The 15,993-nt window shown below is 43.5% G+C and overlaps 2 protein-coding genes across 8 annotated transcripts in view; one reads left to right on the top strand and one right to left on the bottom strand.

Annotated features, from left to right (window-relative positions):
• dnah9l (dynein, axonemal, heavy polypeptide 9 like) overlaps positions 1–15,993 on the top strand; it is a 70,501-nt gene that overhangs the window by 35,679 nt on the left and 18,829 nt on the right. For all 6 annotated transcript variants that reach the window (XM_034612792.1, XM_034612791.1, XM_034612790.1 and 3 more), the window contains 5 exons: positions 94–206; positions 444–584; positions 670–940; positions 7,267–7,276; positions 8,264–8,273. In XM_034612792.1, coding sequence (XP_034468683.1) covers positions 94–206; positions 444–584; positions 670–917 — 502 coding nt within the window. In that variant the 3' untranslated portion in view covers positions 918–940; positions 7,267–7,276; positions 8,264–8,273. The remainder of the gene's footprint in view (positions 1–93; positions 207–443; positions 585–669; positions 941–7,266; positions 7,277–8,263; positions 8,274–15,993) is intronic.
• Positions 22–13,444, bottom strand: LOC117777824 (mitogen-activated protein kinase kinase kinase 21-like). Of its 2 annotated transcripts, XR_004616677.1 has the most exons (12): positions 12,982–13,140; positions 10,828–10,915; positions 8,745–8,846; positions 8,152–8,217; positions 8,001–8,029; positions 6,776–6,913; positions 6,529–6,615; positions 4,911–4,985; positions 4,679–4,785; positions 2,693–2,873; positions 1,509–2,597; positions 22–88 (listed from the first exon to the last, which is right to left on the bottom strand). XR_004616677.1 is itself a non-coding variant. In XM_034612809.1 (11 exons), the coding sequence occupies exons 1-11, from the start codon at positions 13,138–13,140 to the stop codon at positions 1,560–1,562; spliced, it is 2,070 nt and encodes a 689-aa protein (XP_034468700.1). In that variant the 5' UTR covers positions 13,141–13,444; the 3' UTR covers positions 1,002–1,559. The 2 variants fall into 2 exon arrangements, 1 of the variants encoding a protein (XP_034468700.1); XM_034612809.1 differs by lacking the exon at positions 22–88 and having other exon boundaries at positions 1,002–2,597; positions 12,982–13,444.

Here is a 15,993-nt window from a genome sequence, read left to right as displayed (position 1 = left end):
ATGCATACTAATGCATCTAAGTGTGTGTGTGTGTGTGTGTGTGTGTGTGTGTGTGTGTGTGTGTGTGTGTGTGTGTGTGTGTGTGTGTGTCAGGTACAATGACGTGTTGCAGCGTTGTAAAGAGCTGGACACTTGGACTCAGGATCTGTCTCTGCCCAGTGTCGTCTGGTTGTCTGGACTTTTCAACCCTCAGTCTTTTCTCACAGGTAAACACATATTTGTGCACACAGACACAGATCAGAAAGAAAAAGAAAGCATGTACTAATACTGAACTTGTATGCAGATGCACCTGAGTAAATGTACCTGCATTGTTCAGTTCTTCTATATTTCAACAAACAAACAATCTCAAGGTTTTTTCCTTCATATCACAGTTTTAGATCTTTTATTTCTTGAAGATGGAGCTCAGTAATCCTCTGTCCTCTCGTCCTTTTCGTGCTCTTCAGCGGTGATGCAGTCTCTGGCGCGTAAGAACGAGTGGCCCCTGGATAAAGTGAACCTAACAGTGGACGTGACCAAGAAGTTTAAGGAGGAGTTTAACCAGCCAGCCAGAGAGGGTGCATACGTGTACGGACTTTACATGGAAGGTAGAACACTGTCTTTCATTTCCCTTTATTTTGAAGGAGCGTGGAGCGGCCCTGTCCTCTCCTCTTAACCCACGTGTTTCCACAGGTGCAAGATGGGACATTCAGTCTGGGGTGATCACTGAGGCGCGTCTGAAGGAACTGACCCCTTCCATGCCTGTCATCTCAGTGCGAGCTGTGCCCAATGACCGCCACGAGACCAGGAACATCTACGCATGTCCCCTCTACAAGACCAAGATCAGAGGGCCCACGTATGTGTGGACTTTCAGCCTCAAAACCAAGGAGCGACCCGCCAAGTGGGTCCTGGCCGGAGTGGCTCTGCTACTCAGTGTGTGAGACGTCAGGAGGCAGAACTGACAATATAAACTTTTTACTAGAGGAGGCAAACTCTATCAGAGCAAAAATCACAGGAACCGAATCTCTTTCTTTTCTTTTTATTGAAAAATGATAAAATATACAGAGAAATGCCAACAAAAATCACGCGCTAGATCACAGTTAGAACTGATAAAAGTCAAAGCATGTTTTGAACAAATCAAATCTACAAACTACAAGATTCTCTACAAGCAGAAGGGAAAAACATATCTGACAGTGCTGCCTCATTAGAGCGGCGTTCAAGTGTGTTATTCAGTAACACTTGTACCTCTTACAGTATGTTATGCATCAGTTCTAATAGCACATTCAATTACACAGGTGAAATCATTCCGTCAACTTTACAAGACAACGTTGAATTGTCTTTTTGCTCCTTCACACTTCACAGTACACATGGGTGTAGTATTCATCCATTCAATAAAAAAATCTAACAATAGAAATGTGTGTGTACCAGCTCGTTTTCAACTGGAGATTCTAGTGCACATACTGTAGCTCAGATACTGTATGTGCTGACAAGTCAAAATCATTCTAGTTTGGCCTCCGTGTGTGTTTGTGTATGTGTGTGTGTGTGTGTGTGTGTGTGTGTGTGTGCGTGTGTGTGTGTGTTTCCTAGTCACTGTCAGACCAGTCGAGCTCCATCATGTCCATGGCAGCAGTAGCCATGTTAATCTTGGTTCCGTGCCGCACGCTGCAGCTCTTCACAGAGTTCTGATTGGACGAAGCCCGCATGCTCACCTGCACCCCCGAGTGGCCGAGGACACCCACCTCGCCCCTGATCTTTTGGCTGATGGACTCGCTGAGGTCCCCCCTCCTGACGCCCTGGACTACGACTCCCATGTCACTCCTGCGACCCCTGACCCCCAGCTCACTCCTGACTCCTTGACCCACCACCTTCACCCCCAGGTCACCCATGTTCATGTTCATGTCCATGTCCCCCAGTCTCTCCATGTCCCCCATGTCATCCATGTCTAAGGTGAGCATGTCCCCCAAGCCCCCCAGACTCCCGTGGAGACCCTTGAACATAGTTGGGAGCCGTCCTCCTTCAATCTTCAACTCTCCCTCCATCCCTCTCTCATTGAGTTGTTCTATCTCCCACACTCCCTCCTTCTCCTTCTCTGTCTCCTTCTCCCTCTCCCTCTCCCTCTCCCCTTCTGCCTCTCCAAACCCACCAGAGTATCCTCGGACTATGGTCGTCACCCTGCTCCTCTGCATGCCCCCTCTCTCCCTGTCCCCCTCCTCCCATGTCCTCTCCTCCCTCTCCACCAGGCCACCGGGGAAGCTGCGGAGCGTCACCTGCACTCTTCCTCCTTCCAAACTCTCACTATCGTGTCTCTCCCTCTGCCCCCAGCCTTTCTCCTCCAGAGTCCCTTCCTCTTCCTCGTCCACCTCCTCTCCGAACCTCCCCTGTAACCCCCTGAGCATGGCGTGTAGCCTCCCACTGTCAATTGAGCCCATCCCCCTCTCCAGCCCCGTGCTGCTCCCCCTCTCTGTGTCTCCGTTGCTGAGGGTTCGGAGGAGGCTGCTGACCCCGGCACTGCTGACCCCGGCACTGCTGACGCCGGCACTGCTGACCCCTGTATTGTTGGAGTCCTGAGAGTGCGAGCGGAAGAAAGAACCAGAGGAGCCGATGGACATGGGGGTGAAGAACTGTTAGTCAGGTGAAGAAGGAGAAGGAGAGGACGGTCAAGATCATAAAAAGCTATTGGATGACTCTACATATGCTTCATTCCCGATTTACTCACTGGTGAGATGTTGGAGCGCTCCATGAGTAAGGAGTTGGGACTGGGCGTCATGTTGGACCTCTCCATCAGCCGCTCCTCCCACAGTCGGAGCCTCCTCTCCCGCTCCTCCAGCTCCTTCTCTTTGGAGTAAAGTTCCCTCTCCAGCTTGCGAAGGCGCTCCAAGGTCGACTCAATTTCACACCTGTGGTATTTGCAGGTAGAGCACAGACAGAACGTCAAAGAGCTGCTGGGTGCATGTTCTGCCTAACCGCAACTTCACTGCAGCCACAAAATGACAAACAACAGATTCAGTTTCAAAAAGCTACTTGTACCAAAGAAACTTAAGCTAAAATATATTATTTATTTATGTTATTATCGAAATGCTTACACTGGCTGCCCAATTTCAAATTCATTTTAAGATAATTGTTTTCGCATATAGAGCACTGCATGGTTAGGTCCCTGCTTACATCGCTGACCTGCTCCATCAGTACAGAGACAGCAGGTCACTCAGGTCTGACCAGAGCTCACGTCCCTGATTAAAAACTAAAAGTGACCGTGCTTTCATTCTTGTGACTTCAAAACAATGGAATATTCTCCCTACAGATTCACTTACTTACTTACTTACTTACTTACTTACTTACTTACTTACTTACTTACTTACTTACTTACTTACTTACTTCCTTCCTTCCTTCCTTCCTTCCTTCCTTCCTTCCTTACTTCATTCCTTTCTTACTTCCTCACTTAGTTCCTTAGCTCCTTACTTCATTCCTTCCTTACTTCCTATTCATTCTGTCCTTACTTCCTAACTTCCTTACTTACTTCCTTGCTTCATTCCCTCTTACCTTAAGTTCTTCCTTATTAATTATTTAATTTCTTCATTTACTGTATCCAGATAAACCTCTTTTTCAAACCCACTCTAATGATAACTGAATCCACTATGGGGCGACATTTATTATTATTTAACAACAAAACTGCATAAGAAATTTGTGACCTTTGAAAATCCAACACATGCTGTGTCCAGTGAGATAAGTGTGACATAATTACTTTACTTTTCCTGCAGAATACAGTATTATGTGTTCAAAAAGTTATGCATGGCACCAGGTGATTAATATTTGACTGCAGTGCTGTCTATTGCCACAGGAGGTCAGTGGTGGAGTCAGTGCGCTTGTGTAAGCGCTTGCATTCACAAACACAATCAGCTCTCACACGGCAACTAAATATAGATGAGAGATCGGACACAGCCATACCTCCTCCTATGTTCCAGCCATCCCTCCCTCCCTCTTCATTCATCCCGCCCCTTCACCTCCCTCACTGTCCCACACCCCCCCCCCCCCCCCCTCCTCCTCATCAGCTCCTCCTCCCCCTCTCCTTGTCCAAGCTTTTCCACCCGTACCCAAAACTTCACTGAGAATTGATTGCCTCGCTGTACTCATGCTAAATATGCACAGAATCTCGCACCTCCTCTCCTCTGCTCCATCCACCGCCCCTCTCTCTCTCTCTCTCTCTCTCTCTCTCTCTCTCTCTCTCTCTCTCTCTCTCTCTCTCTCTCTCTCCCCTGTCATTTGTCCACTCTTGTTTCCCCCCCTCTATTCTCCGTGTTTTAGATTTCACACAGACCCAATACATTTCTGTTCCTCCCTGAACCCTCTCTCCTCTTTTTGGGTTCACACTCCGTTTGTCCTCTGCCTCTCTCTCTCTCCCCCCCCACCCCCCCTCTGTCGCCTGTCGTTCTCCCTGTGGCGGAGCGAGGGCAGAGTGGAGTAGAGGAATCTCTTTCATGGACACTTTCCAGAGAGCTTATTATAGACTGAAGTAGAGCACAGGGTCACACATTCAGCTTCTCCCCTGAGCTTTAGAGTCCACGGAGCTGTCTATAAGTGTGTGTATGCATGCAGGGATTCTATTGAACTTGGAAATTAGAGATGATGCCTCATTCTCATACACAATCACTGCTTCATTTTGTATGTCTGCAAACCTGTGTGTGTGTGTGTGTTTGTTTTTGTGTACCTCCACTGGTCCTTGTTATGTAAAAAGGAATTACACTGGTCCGGTAATCTGCTGTCGTTGGCCATGGCCTCCAGGGTTACCAGCAACTGCTTAAACTGCGGACGGTCCTGCAGGTATAAGCATGCACACAGGTCAAAATAACTTCACATTATCCTAGTTTTTAATATCTTTATACAAGCGAGCTATACTTTAATTTTCTGTAAGATAATCTTTGTATCCTCCTTTATCTCACCTTTGGATCTGCTTGCCAACATTTCCTCATCAGCTCAGCAAAACTTGCAGGACAGCAGGTGGGGATGGTCAGTCTCTGGATATGCAGACACACAAACACAAGAAGCAGGAAACTTCCCTCTTTATACATATCTGACCAACTTCTTTTATATCAAAATAAACAGACTTTTAAAGCCTGTGTTTACTTAAAGTATTTATTTAAACTAAAACAAATAAATAAGTCCTGACACTTTGTGCTAAATCAGCAGGCTGCATGAGGATCTGCACCAGATTTCATGGTAACTTAAAATAGTGCTGAAGGCTGCTAGTGTGGTTAAAACGAAAAAATCAAGCTGCACCACATTTCACACACTCATACTGTAGATTTAAGTTCCCTAAATGTGCCAGAGTTTAGATCCATGAATCACGGTGGAAAAACTGTGGACCCCTTATCCTGCAATGTTAAAGATGTTGCTAAATTTGGTGCTGAGAGGAAACTCAATGTGCCCCACACACTTCAAACCAATGATAAGAGCATAGTTTTAAAAGAGTACATGTACAGAAACGTCTAATATAGAATAATCTTGACTTTTCTAAGCTTGTCAGGAAAAGATTTTTTCATGTAGAAACAAATGTTTTCACTATTCCGGGGACAACAACAACGACAACAACAACAACAACAACAAAACATAAGACTTGGAGACTGTTACAAACATGTTAAATGCGTTTTTATCATTAAATTGTGTTTTACGTTGATCAGTTTTTGAATTTAAAATGTGTACTCTTCTCAGTTTGACATAAAATAGGAGACTATAAAAGTTTCTCATCTTTCTGTAAAATTGTAAACTTCAGCAACAGGCCACTGAGATCCTGTCCCTGCACTGAGATCCCATGACTATCGCTACAGGTCTGAATGAGGCCAGACAGCCCCGCAGTGCAAATGGAAACAGTTTTCTGTGGGGATTAATCCTAAAATATCACAGGCTGCGAGTGGAGAGAGGGCAAGTCGGAGGGTCAGGAAGAGGTATCGCAGCGAAGGGGAAAATCAGAGGGAGACTGGGAGAGGGAAAGAGAGGGTGGGAGACAGTGAGTTATTTAGGGAGAGTATTTTGGAGATTAGCCAGCAGCTACGCAGGATTCATGTTCTCAGAGTTGTTTGTTGGACCCGCGATGTGAGGGTGTGTGTGGCTGTCGGAGGGGATTCGGGCGCGTCAATAACTGAAACACAGGCAATGTATAAACCATCATCCCCCAACAGCCATAACCCTTGTGAATCAAGCCTCCTATGGCTGCAGCCTTTCTTCTTCCACCACTCTCTCCCTCGCTCTCTCTCTCTCTCGTAAAGGCTTTAGCCGGGGGGGGGGGGGGGTCTGGCCGAGCTCCACTGCTGTGTATCCAGGCCTTACAAGAGCAGAGAACTGACATCAGGCCTAAAAATATCCAGCCTCAGCCTCACCAGCCTCACAGTGGAAACCATGAGAGCATCGCATTGTTCCCCCGGCCTTCACCAGCTCTGGTGGGTCTACACGCTCGCAGGGTTTTCAGAAAGGTGTGCTCCCTTTGTGTGTTTGTGTTCGTCTGTCTGCCTTGTCTGTGAGACTCTGTGTGTGTGTGAGAGAGACTGTGTGTGTGTGTGTTACCTCTTGTTTTTCCACCACCAGCCATGCAACCTGCAGCCCTTCAAAGCCTTTGAAAGGAACCTCCCGAGTCAGCATCTCCCACAGCACCTGATCACAGAGCAGACTGTGTTGGTTCATTCAAACACACACGAGCACTTTGAGCCACATTTAGGGTTTGTTTGTTTGTTTCCTTTAATCGTTTTGATGACGTGTGAGTAGAGAAGTTTGATTTCCGGCCTTACAAAACAAACATTTAAGGAGCACTCACCACGCCGTAGGAGTAGGTGTCGCAGGTCTCGGACACAGGCAGGCTCTGAATGACTTCAGGAGCCATCCAGGGGAACGTGCCCACCACGGTCATATGGGTGGTGTGGGAGAGGAACTTAGAGGCCCCGAAATCACAAATCTGAAATTCCAACAGAGAGGACGAGACACTTAGGACAAATAAGAATGAGAGCTGAAACTGAATGAATCACATTCAGAACCAGATTTACTGCCAAGTAGATTTTCAACATCCAAGGAATTTGCTTTGTTGTTTCTATTCTTAATAGACTAGAATTACCACGCTGCAGTTGTATGCCTCTGCCAAACAGTGCAGTTTCCGTGTACATATTTCTACATACTTTTTCCCCCAGATTCATATAAGGGTACTGTGACCTTTGACCTTTAACCACTGAAACGTTGTCACTTTATCTTTGAGTCCAAGTGAGAACCGATTAAACGTCGAAGAAATTCCGTCATGCAGTCTTGAGATATCACATTCAAGAGGCCAAAAACATCAACGAAACCAACAAAATCAAATCAGTTAATCAGTGAGTCCAAGTGAATTGTACCAGATGCAATGAAACTCCCTACAGGCACTCCTGATATATTGTGTTCAAAACAACGCAAGGTCACATGACCAAAATCGAAACAGTTAATCTTTGAGTCCAAGTGAACGTTTGTACCATATTTGAAGAGCTTCCCTCAAGCTGATCGTAAGATATGTTCAAGAAAAACATAAAGGTACATCGTGAGGCCACTGTGACCTTTGGCTAACAAAAGACTTTCCTCAAGGCGCTCCAGAGATATAACAAAACATGCTTTGTGAGGTCACAGTAAACTTTGACCACCAAAATCTTATCAGTTCCTCCTTCAGTCCAAGTGAATTTTTGTACCAAATTTGAAGGAAATCCCTCAAGGCATTCTTGAGATATCGTGTTCACGGGAATGGGACGGACGGACAACCCAAAAAACATAATGCCTCCGGCCGCTGGCTTTCACCGGCACTGATGCATAAAACCAGAGGGAAAGATATGGACAGAAACCTTAAGTATACGAGCAATAAGTGAAAAGGCAATATACAAATATACAATAAAATGTAATATATAAAAGTAAATAAATTATTAAATGATGCTCAATATTAAAATCTGTGCAATAAGTTAAAGGTTGTGCAGAACATTACTGATATGTGGTGATAAGTGTCCATAAATAAAAGAATCATTGTTACAAACCTTCAGCACCTTGTCTGCTGTCATCACCACTGTAAAGAGAGAATCCAGTCAAATCCACGGGACATTAAATATTATTGTGCTACAACAGACAGATGACACAATGATCTCATGTTTAGAGGTTCAAAAGAAAAGGAAGTGTCGTAAATGTTACCGTTCCGTGACTTGAGGTCTCTGTGAATGACTTTGACTGGAGCTTCTGCGTGGAGGTAATGTATCCCTGAAGGAAAGACAGAGTTTACTTGGTTAGGGGGTTCATATTGTAACATTTATTTTGTGGTGATAAGATTTGGCAGTAGTTTGATTGTAAAATGTCAAACTTGCATATTTTGGGCTCAGCTTTCAAGTTGCTTTTTGTCAATCAAATCCAACTGTTAAAGTTACAGATGCTGTTTGTGACTTTCATCTGTTCAATGACCTTAAAACTCATCACAGAGAACAACTGAAAATATCTATCTGCTAACTTAATCGGCACAGGTGTCATTTGCAAACTTATCTATTTATATATTTTACTTAAGTGTGAAAATCTTATTTCTAAGAGGCCAAAGCACATACACTTGCTGAAATACTTTGGGTTTGTCATTTATTTATTATTTAGCTTGTTGCAGTGAATGACAAAATGTAGAGACACTTATTATAAATAAAGTTAAAAGCTGAGTAATAACCTCTAAGCCGCTGGACTTTTGACACCAGGAGATAAAAGCCTGACATAAGGACATTTTCTTTGTCTTATTCCCTCAGCTGTACCTTTGGCTATCTGTATGGCCCATGTCATGATCTGCTCCATGTCCATCTCCTCGCTCTGCTCACTGGAGAGGTACTCGTACAGAGACCCCCCGCTGGCATATTCTGTAAGCACACACAGAAACACAGGTTTTTATCAGAGAACAGTTATTGAAAGTGTTTCCATTCACAAACACACTTTCATGGGCGGCTGTGGTTTAGGAGGAAGAGCGGGTCGTCCACTCACAAGGTGGGATCCTCTGGTCCTTGTGCACGACACTGAACCCTAAACTGTTCTGTCAGTGTAAATGATGTGTGATGGAAAAGTGCATTTAGATAAGTATGAATGTGTGTGAATAAGTTAATCTGATGTATAATGTAAAGTGCTTTGAGTCATACAGTCACTTTGCCTTTTCTATACAATCAGTAGATTACATAGTGGACTTTATTTCACCTGCGACACTTGTTTACAGTCTTGAAACACTGACTATTGAAAGAATAAATGAATTAACAATGATGCAGCACCAGCAGATATCACAGCTTCGGTGCTTCTCTTTTACGTGTTGGGCCATTTTTCTGCAGTGCAGAATATATTATACTCAGGATATTATAATGCATGAGAAACCATAAATATAAAGATACATTTTTAATTTTGTTGAATTATTTGCTTTGTTAGTTAATGTGAAAGAGGAGCATATTATAGAAGATTAATGTTCTTTCTGTTTCTTTTTCATTCAAGATTTGAGATTTTGTGTTTGCATTTTAATTGTTTTGTCTGGTCGATAAATGTAATAAACATATAAATAAATAAATGGACGACATGACGGCCCCCCCAAAAGTGAAGCTACTGCAGTATATTGTAAATCCTGCCGCCTCCACGTTAGCGGATGGGACATGGAGGAAACTAAAAAGTCAAAGTACACATCGAATACGTTTTTTTTTACGTTTTCAGTCATTTCAGGTCGTTCATATCCAACTGATGTTTCACCAACTGTTCAGTTTCCAGAAAGTTTGGTTTTAATTGGTTATTAGATGCTATAAAAACAGAGTGAAACGTCACGATTGACAGGTGAGAACTGACTCGAGATTGGTGGAGCACATTTATCTGTGGGATCTCGCTACGACTGATTGCTACTGCACAGACTCTGGTGCCCAATGTGTAAGATGGCAGCGTTTGTATCTGGGATATTTGGTTTCATTTTGGGATCGTGGGAGGAAGTGGAGAAGCATCGTCATACTTTATAAACAGTTTATGCTGTATACGTAGATTATTTTGGAGAGGAAACAGTCCAATCCCACAGGATACAGTCCAGTGAAAGGCCTGTGTCGTCCAGTGAGTAGAAAAGGAAAAATCTTACTTTTAAATGACTTAATGTCACAATTTACAATTTCACTGGGACCAAAATCCACCTCCTGTCATTTATATTGACTGTACTTTTGTATATTTAGCTAGCTTTGTATTTTCTAAGCTTTGTACTTCACGTTCAACTGCATCAACACCTAGACGGGTCTGCAGCTGTGTGTCGGTCCTGTGTCGTGACCATATGACTCTGTCCAGGCTTACTACCACATCCAAACATGCTGGTCTCAGTTACAAATGTCCTGCCAGGAGACACAGCACCAACCAGCCATTAGAGTATACACCCATACTTCAAAACACACACATAAACACTGCTCGGCCATCTGAGCATGTGCTAACGTGTGTGTGTAAGTGGCACGTCAAGGATCAAATACAAACTAATATAGTTATACACACACACACACACACACACACACACACACACACACACACACACACACACACACACACAAACCCCTAACCCCAACCCTAGTTTTATAGGAAAGAACAATCTGGCCTAAACCTAACCCGACCTAATGTTGCTTATTTACGTTAGCCCTCCTTAACAGATAATAATTTGAGAAGATAACCTCTGTCCTGAATGAAGACAGAGATTTAACAACCATATGTTCAGATTGTACGTCCTTGTGAGAACATTTGAAAGGATGTATGGGACACACACACACACACACACACACACACACACACACACACACACACACACACACACACACACACACACACACACACACACACGCGGGTTCTGACCTGTGACAATGCCATAGTTGGGAGATTCCAGCACAGCTCCATAAAACTGAATGATGTTCTTATGACTCAGGACACTGAGAATCTCGGCCTGGACGAGGAGACAGGAGAAAGAGAAGCAGAGGCATATTCACAACTTTATTAGCAGACAACTTCAGTTTCCTAATATCTGACACTGGCAATGAAACACGACCTTGACGAGAATAATCACCCCTGATTGGCTGGGAACCTAAACGTGTAAACTAGATTCTGAAAGCGTCTGTGGGACGTCTAGCTGTTGTCTGAGCCTCTGTCATACAACAGGTCGAGTCTCCAAACAAAGAGCTTTCACGCTGCCGCGTCAAACATCTGAGCGACAAATACTCCGGGTCATAACCTTCGGATATGTGGAATATGCAAAGTGCTGCTTAACATAACATCAATTCTATGTCACATTGAGACAACGATAATAGTTTCTGAATAAATTGTTTTTCTTCCAAAGAGCAATTTTGTTTAATTACCATTTCTTCCACGTGTATTTTATCAGTGTGTACAAACATCAGTTTTATATGTGTTAATGCAGTAGTGGAAAGTAACCTTGAAGCACAAATACTATTTTAAGGTATTTTAAACCTATATACATTTCATATATATATAGTAAACTATACCTGTCAATATATTTTTATCAGTCCATGGATATATACATACGTACATACATATCAGTTAAATCAGTGCACTTATAAATATACTGAGTCATACAAAGCTCATTGTGCAACCATCCTGTGCCACTGCACTTTTATTTGGTCCATAATATTCTGACTGTAGTGGAGGGTCTACTTTATGTACTTACTGTATCTCTATGTTTTATTGCCTGTTTTTATTCTATTTTATACTTTCACTTGTTCTTTTAACTATCTGCTGCTTTAACTAGTGAATATCCTCAGCATGGAATCATCCTGATCTTATCTTACATTTAAAGCTACTTTATTCTTCTGCTCCACAACATTTCAGAGTTCAGAATTTACACTTTATATCTGGCTACATACTTTTCAGATTAAGAGTTAAAAACATGATCATTTATAAACTGATTATGTTTTTGTGTTATTGTTTAAAATACTGTACCTCAAATGAGATGAATAAGATATTTCTTATTATAATAGATCCTTATTAATAATCCAATAATATAACACAGATGTCATTCTGCATAATGTGCACTTTTACATTTTGATACTTCTGCACTGAAGTAAACATTTAACTTACATTTTAATAGAGTAAATATTGTGCTGTGTATCTATTCTAACTTAAATAAATACATGAATACTTCTTCCACTGCTGTTTGTGTCAATAAATCAGACGAAACATGTAATGTGAGTGTTTTTAAAACCAGTGTGGCATCGAACAGACATTTTCTCCCCTGATCCATCAGTCTGTATTTACATTAAAAGTGCACACACACAGTTTAACACGCCTGCCCCCCCCCCTGCATGTGTTTGTGTGAGAATGTGAGTGAGAGAGAAATAAATCAGACGAGAAACAAAACGTTATGTCGTCCCTCAATGTGCGACACACAGATATATATATACAAGTGCATGTATTCAATAATTAGCATTAGTTTGTGTGTTTTCTGAATCCTTTCTGAAACCTGCTGCCACAAGAGTAACTGTAACATGATCGATTCACCCACAGGTCGCCCTTAATCCTCCTGACACCGGCCTGTGAACTTGCTCCACCACTCCACCAGCACCTCAGTATTAATAACATGGAAGGAAATTATGTTTGGATCACCATCGAGGGGCTCGCACTCCACAGAGAATCACCCCGCCCGGCCCGGCCCGGCCCGGCCCGGCCTGCAGGGTATTCAAGCCCCCCCAGGTGACCACACACCTCGCCCTCGCATAAATAAAAGTGCTCCATCCACAAAAGAGCAGGAGGAGGTGGGGTGAGACAAAGAGTGGTATGTTTAAGATAAACACATGTTCAATGGCAGACAGGCAGGGGAGGAGGAAGAGGAGGAGGAGGCCTGTGGGTGTACGAGTTCAAAGAGAACCTGGGAAATTGTGGAAACTGATTCATGTTAAGAGCAGTGATGTGGATATTCATATTGTGTGTGTGTGTGTGTGTGTGTGTGTGTGTGTGTGTGTGTGTGTGTGTGTGTGTGTGTGTGTGTGTGTCCCTCACCTCTTTGTCAATCTTCAGGAGCTTCTTCACGGCCACCTCCTTGTCCTGGGAAATCCACAGGGCTCTGTAAACGCTCCCAAAGCTGCCTCCTCCACAGTTCTCATAGAAAAGCAGGTCCTCATGCTTTATCTGCACAAACGACGAGCCAGGGGACGACATGGCATACTGACTCACACACACATGCACACACACATACACACGCACACACACACAGAGAGAGCCCAGAAACTCAAGCCCTCAGCCGCTGCTGCTCCAAAAGTATATAAATATATATACAATTCACGGATCAGTATGGAGAGAGTGGAAGGTTGATGAATAAAGAGAAGTGGAGTAGTTTCCTCGGCAGGGTCGGAGTGGATGTTGTCAGTCAGCACAAGAGATTGTCAGAGGGAAGAAAGCAGAAAGTGCTGGAAAAGAGAGAGAGAGAAGTTTGCTCCCCGTGAGTCAGGAAAAGTCGAAGCCCCTCTGTCACTACTAGACAAGGTATTACATTGCCTGGTAGTGGTGGTCCAGTGGAACTACAGTACAGAGCAGGAACACACACACACACACACACACACACACACACACACACACACACACACACACACACACACACACACACACACACACACACACACACACACACACACACACACACACACACACACACACACACACACACACACACACAGCGTGAGGATGAAGGGGAGGTGAGTGTGTGTAAGTTACGGTTTGCAGTCAGTGCAGTCGGCCTGGAGCAGACACTGTTCAAATATGGTCACTGGCATGCAGGGCATTCCTCCTTCCTGGATAACTGTGGCTATATTAAGATCCCCCATACACTACATACACACACACACACACAGAGAAAGATACAGATATACTGCTCTAACCTGTGGCCTCAGACATAGTAAATCATTCAGAAACAAGGACTGCCACATAAACCTAAATCCATCCCTCTCTCTCTCACACACACACCAGTGCAGCCAGACTGGGACAGTGTGTGTTACTCAACCCAACAGGAATGACCCTGTGACCTCATCACGCAGGACGGCCACGGTGACATCACTGCGTGGGGGGACAGGTGAGATCAGCTCCGGGAAGTTATGACGACTTTCTGTTTGTTGACAGTAATCAAATACAAAAGTAGACTCCATCATGATTCACTGAGTAAATACATGAAGCGTGACTAAAAGGCTGAAGGCTTGCTAGTAGCTAGTAGCTAGTAGAAGTGTTGCACCTCAGAGGATAGAAGCGTTTGATGGAGTAGAAAAACATGAATCGATCAATTTAAGAGTCTTGCTGCTTGGAATGCAAACAAAAGGATGACACCACGCCACTACAGACGGTTGTAGTGATCCCACATTTGAGTTTTTTTGCTCTGGGAGGCATAAATGTGCACGGTAAGTGTGTAAAGTTTGGCCAAAAGCAGAAAGGTGGAGAGATAAATCCTTAACAGACAAATTTACCAGGGCTACGTCCTCTGAGAACCATGGGTTTCCACAGCACCTCCAACTATTAGATACTGTACCTCTGCCAAGGAGGTTGTGTTTTCACCCCTGTCCGTTTGTTTGTTTGTTTGTTTGTTTGTTTGTTTGTCAGCAGGATTACACAAGCACTACTAAACAGATTTCAGTGAAACCTTGTGGAAGGTTCATTACTTTCTCTTTGTTGTGAACATTGTGTAGTGGTGTTTTTTTTTGACATTTTCACTGGTTTTCCAGGTAATAAGTCATGGATCTTGATTTAAAAAAATCTGCAAATGGAAATTAGGATTTAATGATCTGCATTGTTTTGTTGGCTTAACTATAAGGTGTGATTGAATTTAAGTGGACTGTTGGGCCTATTCATTCTACTGAGAGCCATTCTAGTTCTCTAGTGCTCTAAGAGAATGACTTGAGCCGTGTATGGTGCAGCAGCGAAGATCATGTCGTGACCTCAAGAGACCCACAGAGATCATGTGACAGTCAGTGTTATAGTGCAGCGTTATTCACTCAGATCTAATGGACCATAGAGGAATTACTTTCCCATCTCTAATCCTCATATTGCAAAACAAAAGGTATAAGTTTGTGGCAAAGTCTCTTGCTACCCAAGCCACAAAGTTCCATTTACAGAAAAATATTTCCCCATATTTTACATCAAGTTAGTCATGAATAGCTTGACTATTTAAGAGAGAAATTCCAGTGGTATACAAAAGATGCATCAGAGGCTAAGATATCCAAACTTTTAGACCATAGTTTGAATCAAGCTCATAGGTCGAGCCGCAAAACCCCTAGCTCCTCCTACATTTCCCATGATTTACCTGGATTTAGACCCTCACTGTGTGGTAAATGCCGATGTCCTTCAAACTCTACAACAACTCTTTTAAACACAGGTCTTCCATTAAAAAAAGAGAAATAGTGTCCTCTAAGTGATGCCACTTGACGATGACTTGACTCATTACCTCCAGAGCAACAGAATATATTATAAACGTATCTCACAGACTGTGCGGCATGTAAAATAGATGATGAAGTAGCTGTGTGTGTATTAAAGATTATTGTTAGACAGGTTGGACGTGTTGGTGCAACCTTAACTCTGCGCCTTCCGTTCAGGAAGTGATGAAAACATAATTTAGCTCCGCAGCAGATGTCTCCAGTAGCTGAGATCTATTCTCGCTGGATCCAAGTGTTGAACAGACGACTGGCATCACCAAACTTCGGCACCACTTTGGGCAGGACACACTTTTTGAAGAAGGTGATCGGAGCATTTTCACTGTTAAATTAGCTATTTTTTTTTATTTACAAGGCAGACCACACAAACAGTACAGTTACAGGCTGCTCTGGGGGAGGGGGGAGAGGGGGGGGGGGGGGGGGGGGGGGGGCAGTTCTCGACTGACACACCATCACATCAAAAGCTCCTGAGTTCAAAGGAAAACTAATGACACGTCGATGTCAAGAACACACTCAAATTCTACACCCACGGATACAAAAATAAAATTACTGAACACGGACTGAACACAAACCGGGAGATGACGAGATTTCCCCTCAGAGT

This window comes from Hippoglossus hippoglossus, chromosome 17, assembly GCF_009819705.1.
Source record: "Hippoglossus hippoglossus isolate fHipHip1 chromosome 17, fHipHip1.pri, whole genome shotgun sequence".
In the NCBI taxonomy this organism is placed as follows: domain Eukaryota; kingdom Metazoa; phylum Chordata; class Actinopteri; order Pleuronectiformes; family Pleuronectidae; genus Hippoglossus; species Hippoglossus hippoglossus.
This window is presented reverse-complemented; position numbering and strand designations above follow the sequence as displayed.

Bases quoted from the DNA above. Each gene is read 5' to 3' on its own strand.
- LOC117777824 (XM_034612809.1), bottom strand. From the start codon at position 13,140: ATGTCGTCCCCTGGCTCGTCGTTTGTGCAGATAAAGCATGAGGACCTG. The intron at 10,916-12,981 runs GTGAGGGACACA...CTCCTCGTCCAG, and splicing joins TCCTGAAGATTGACAAAGAG to GCCGAGATTCTCAGTGTCCT. The intron at 4,986-6,528 runs GTAACACACACA...CTGCATATCCAG, and splicing joins TGGTGGTGGAAAAACAAGAG to AGACTGACCATCCCCACCTG.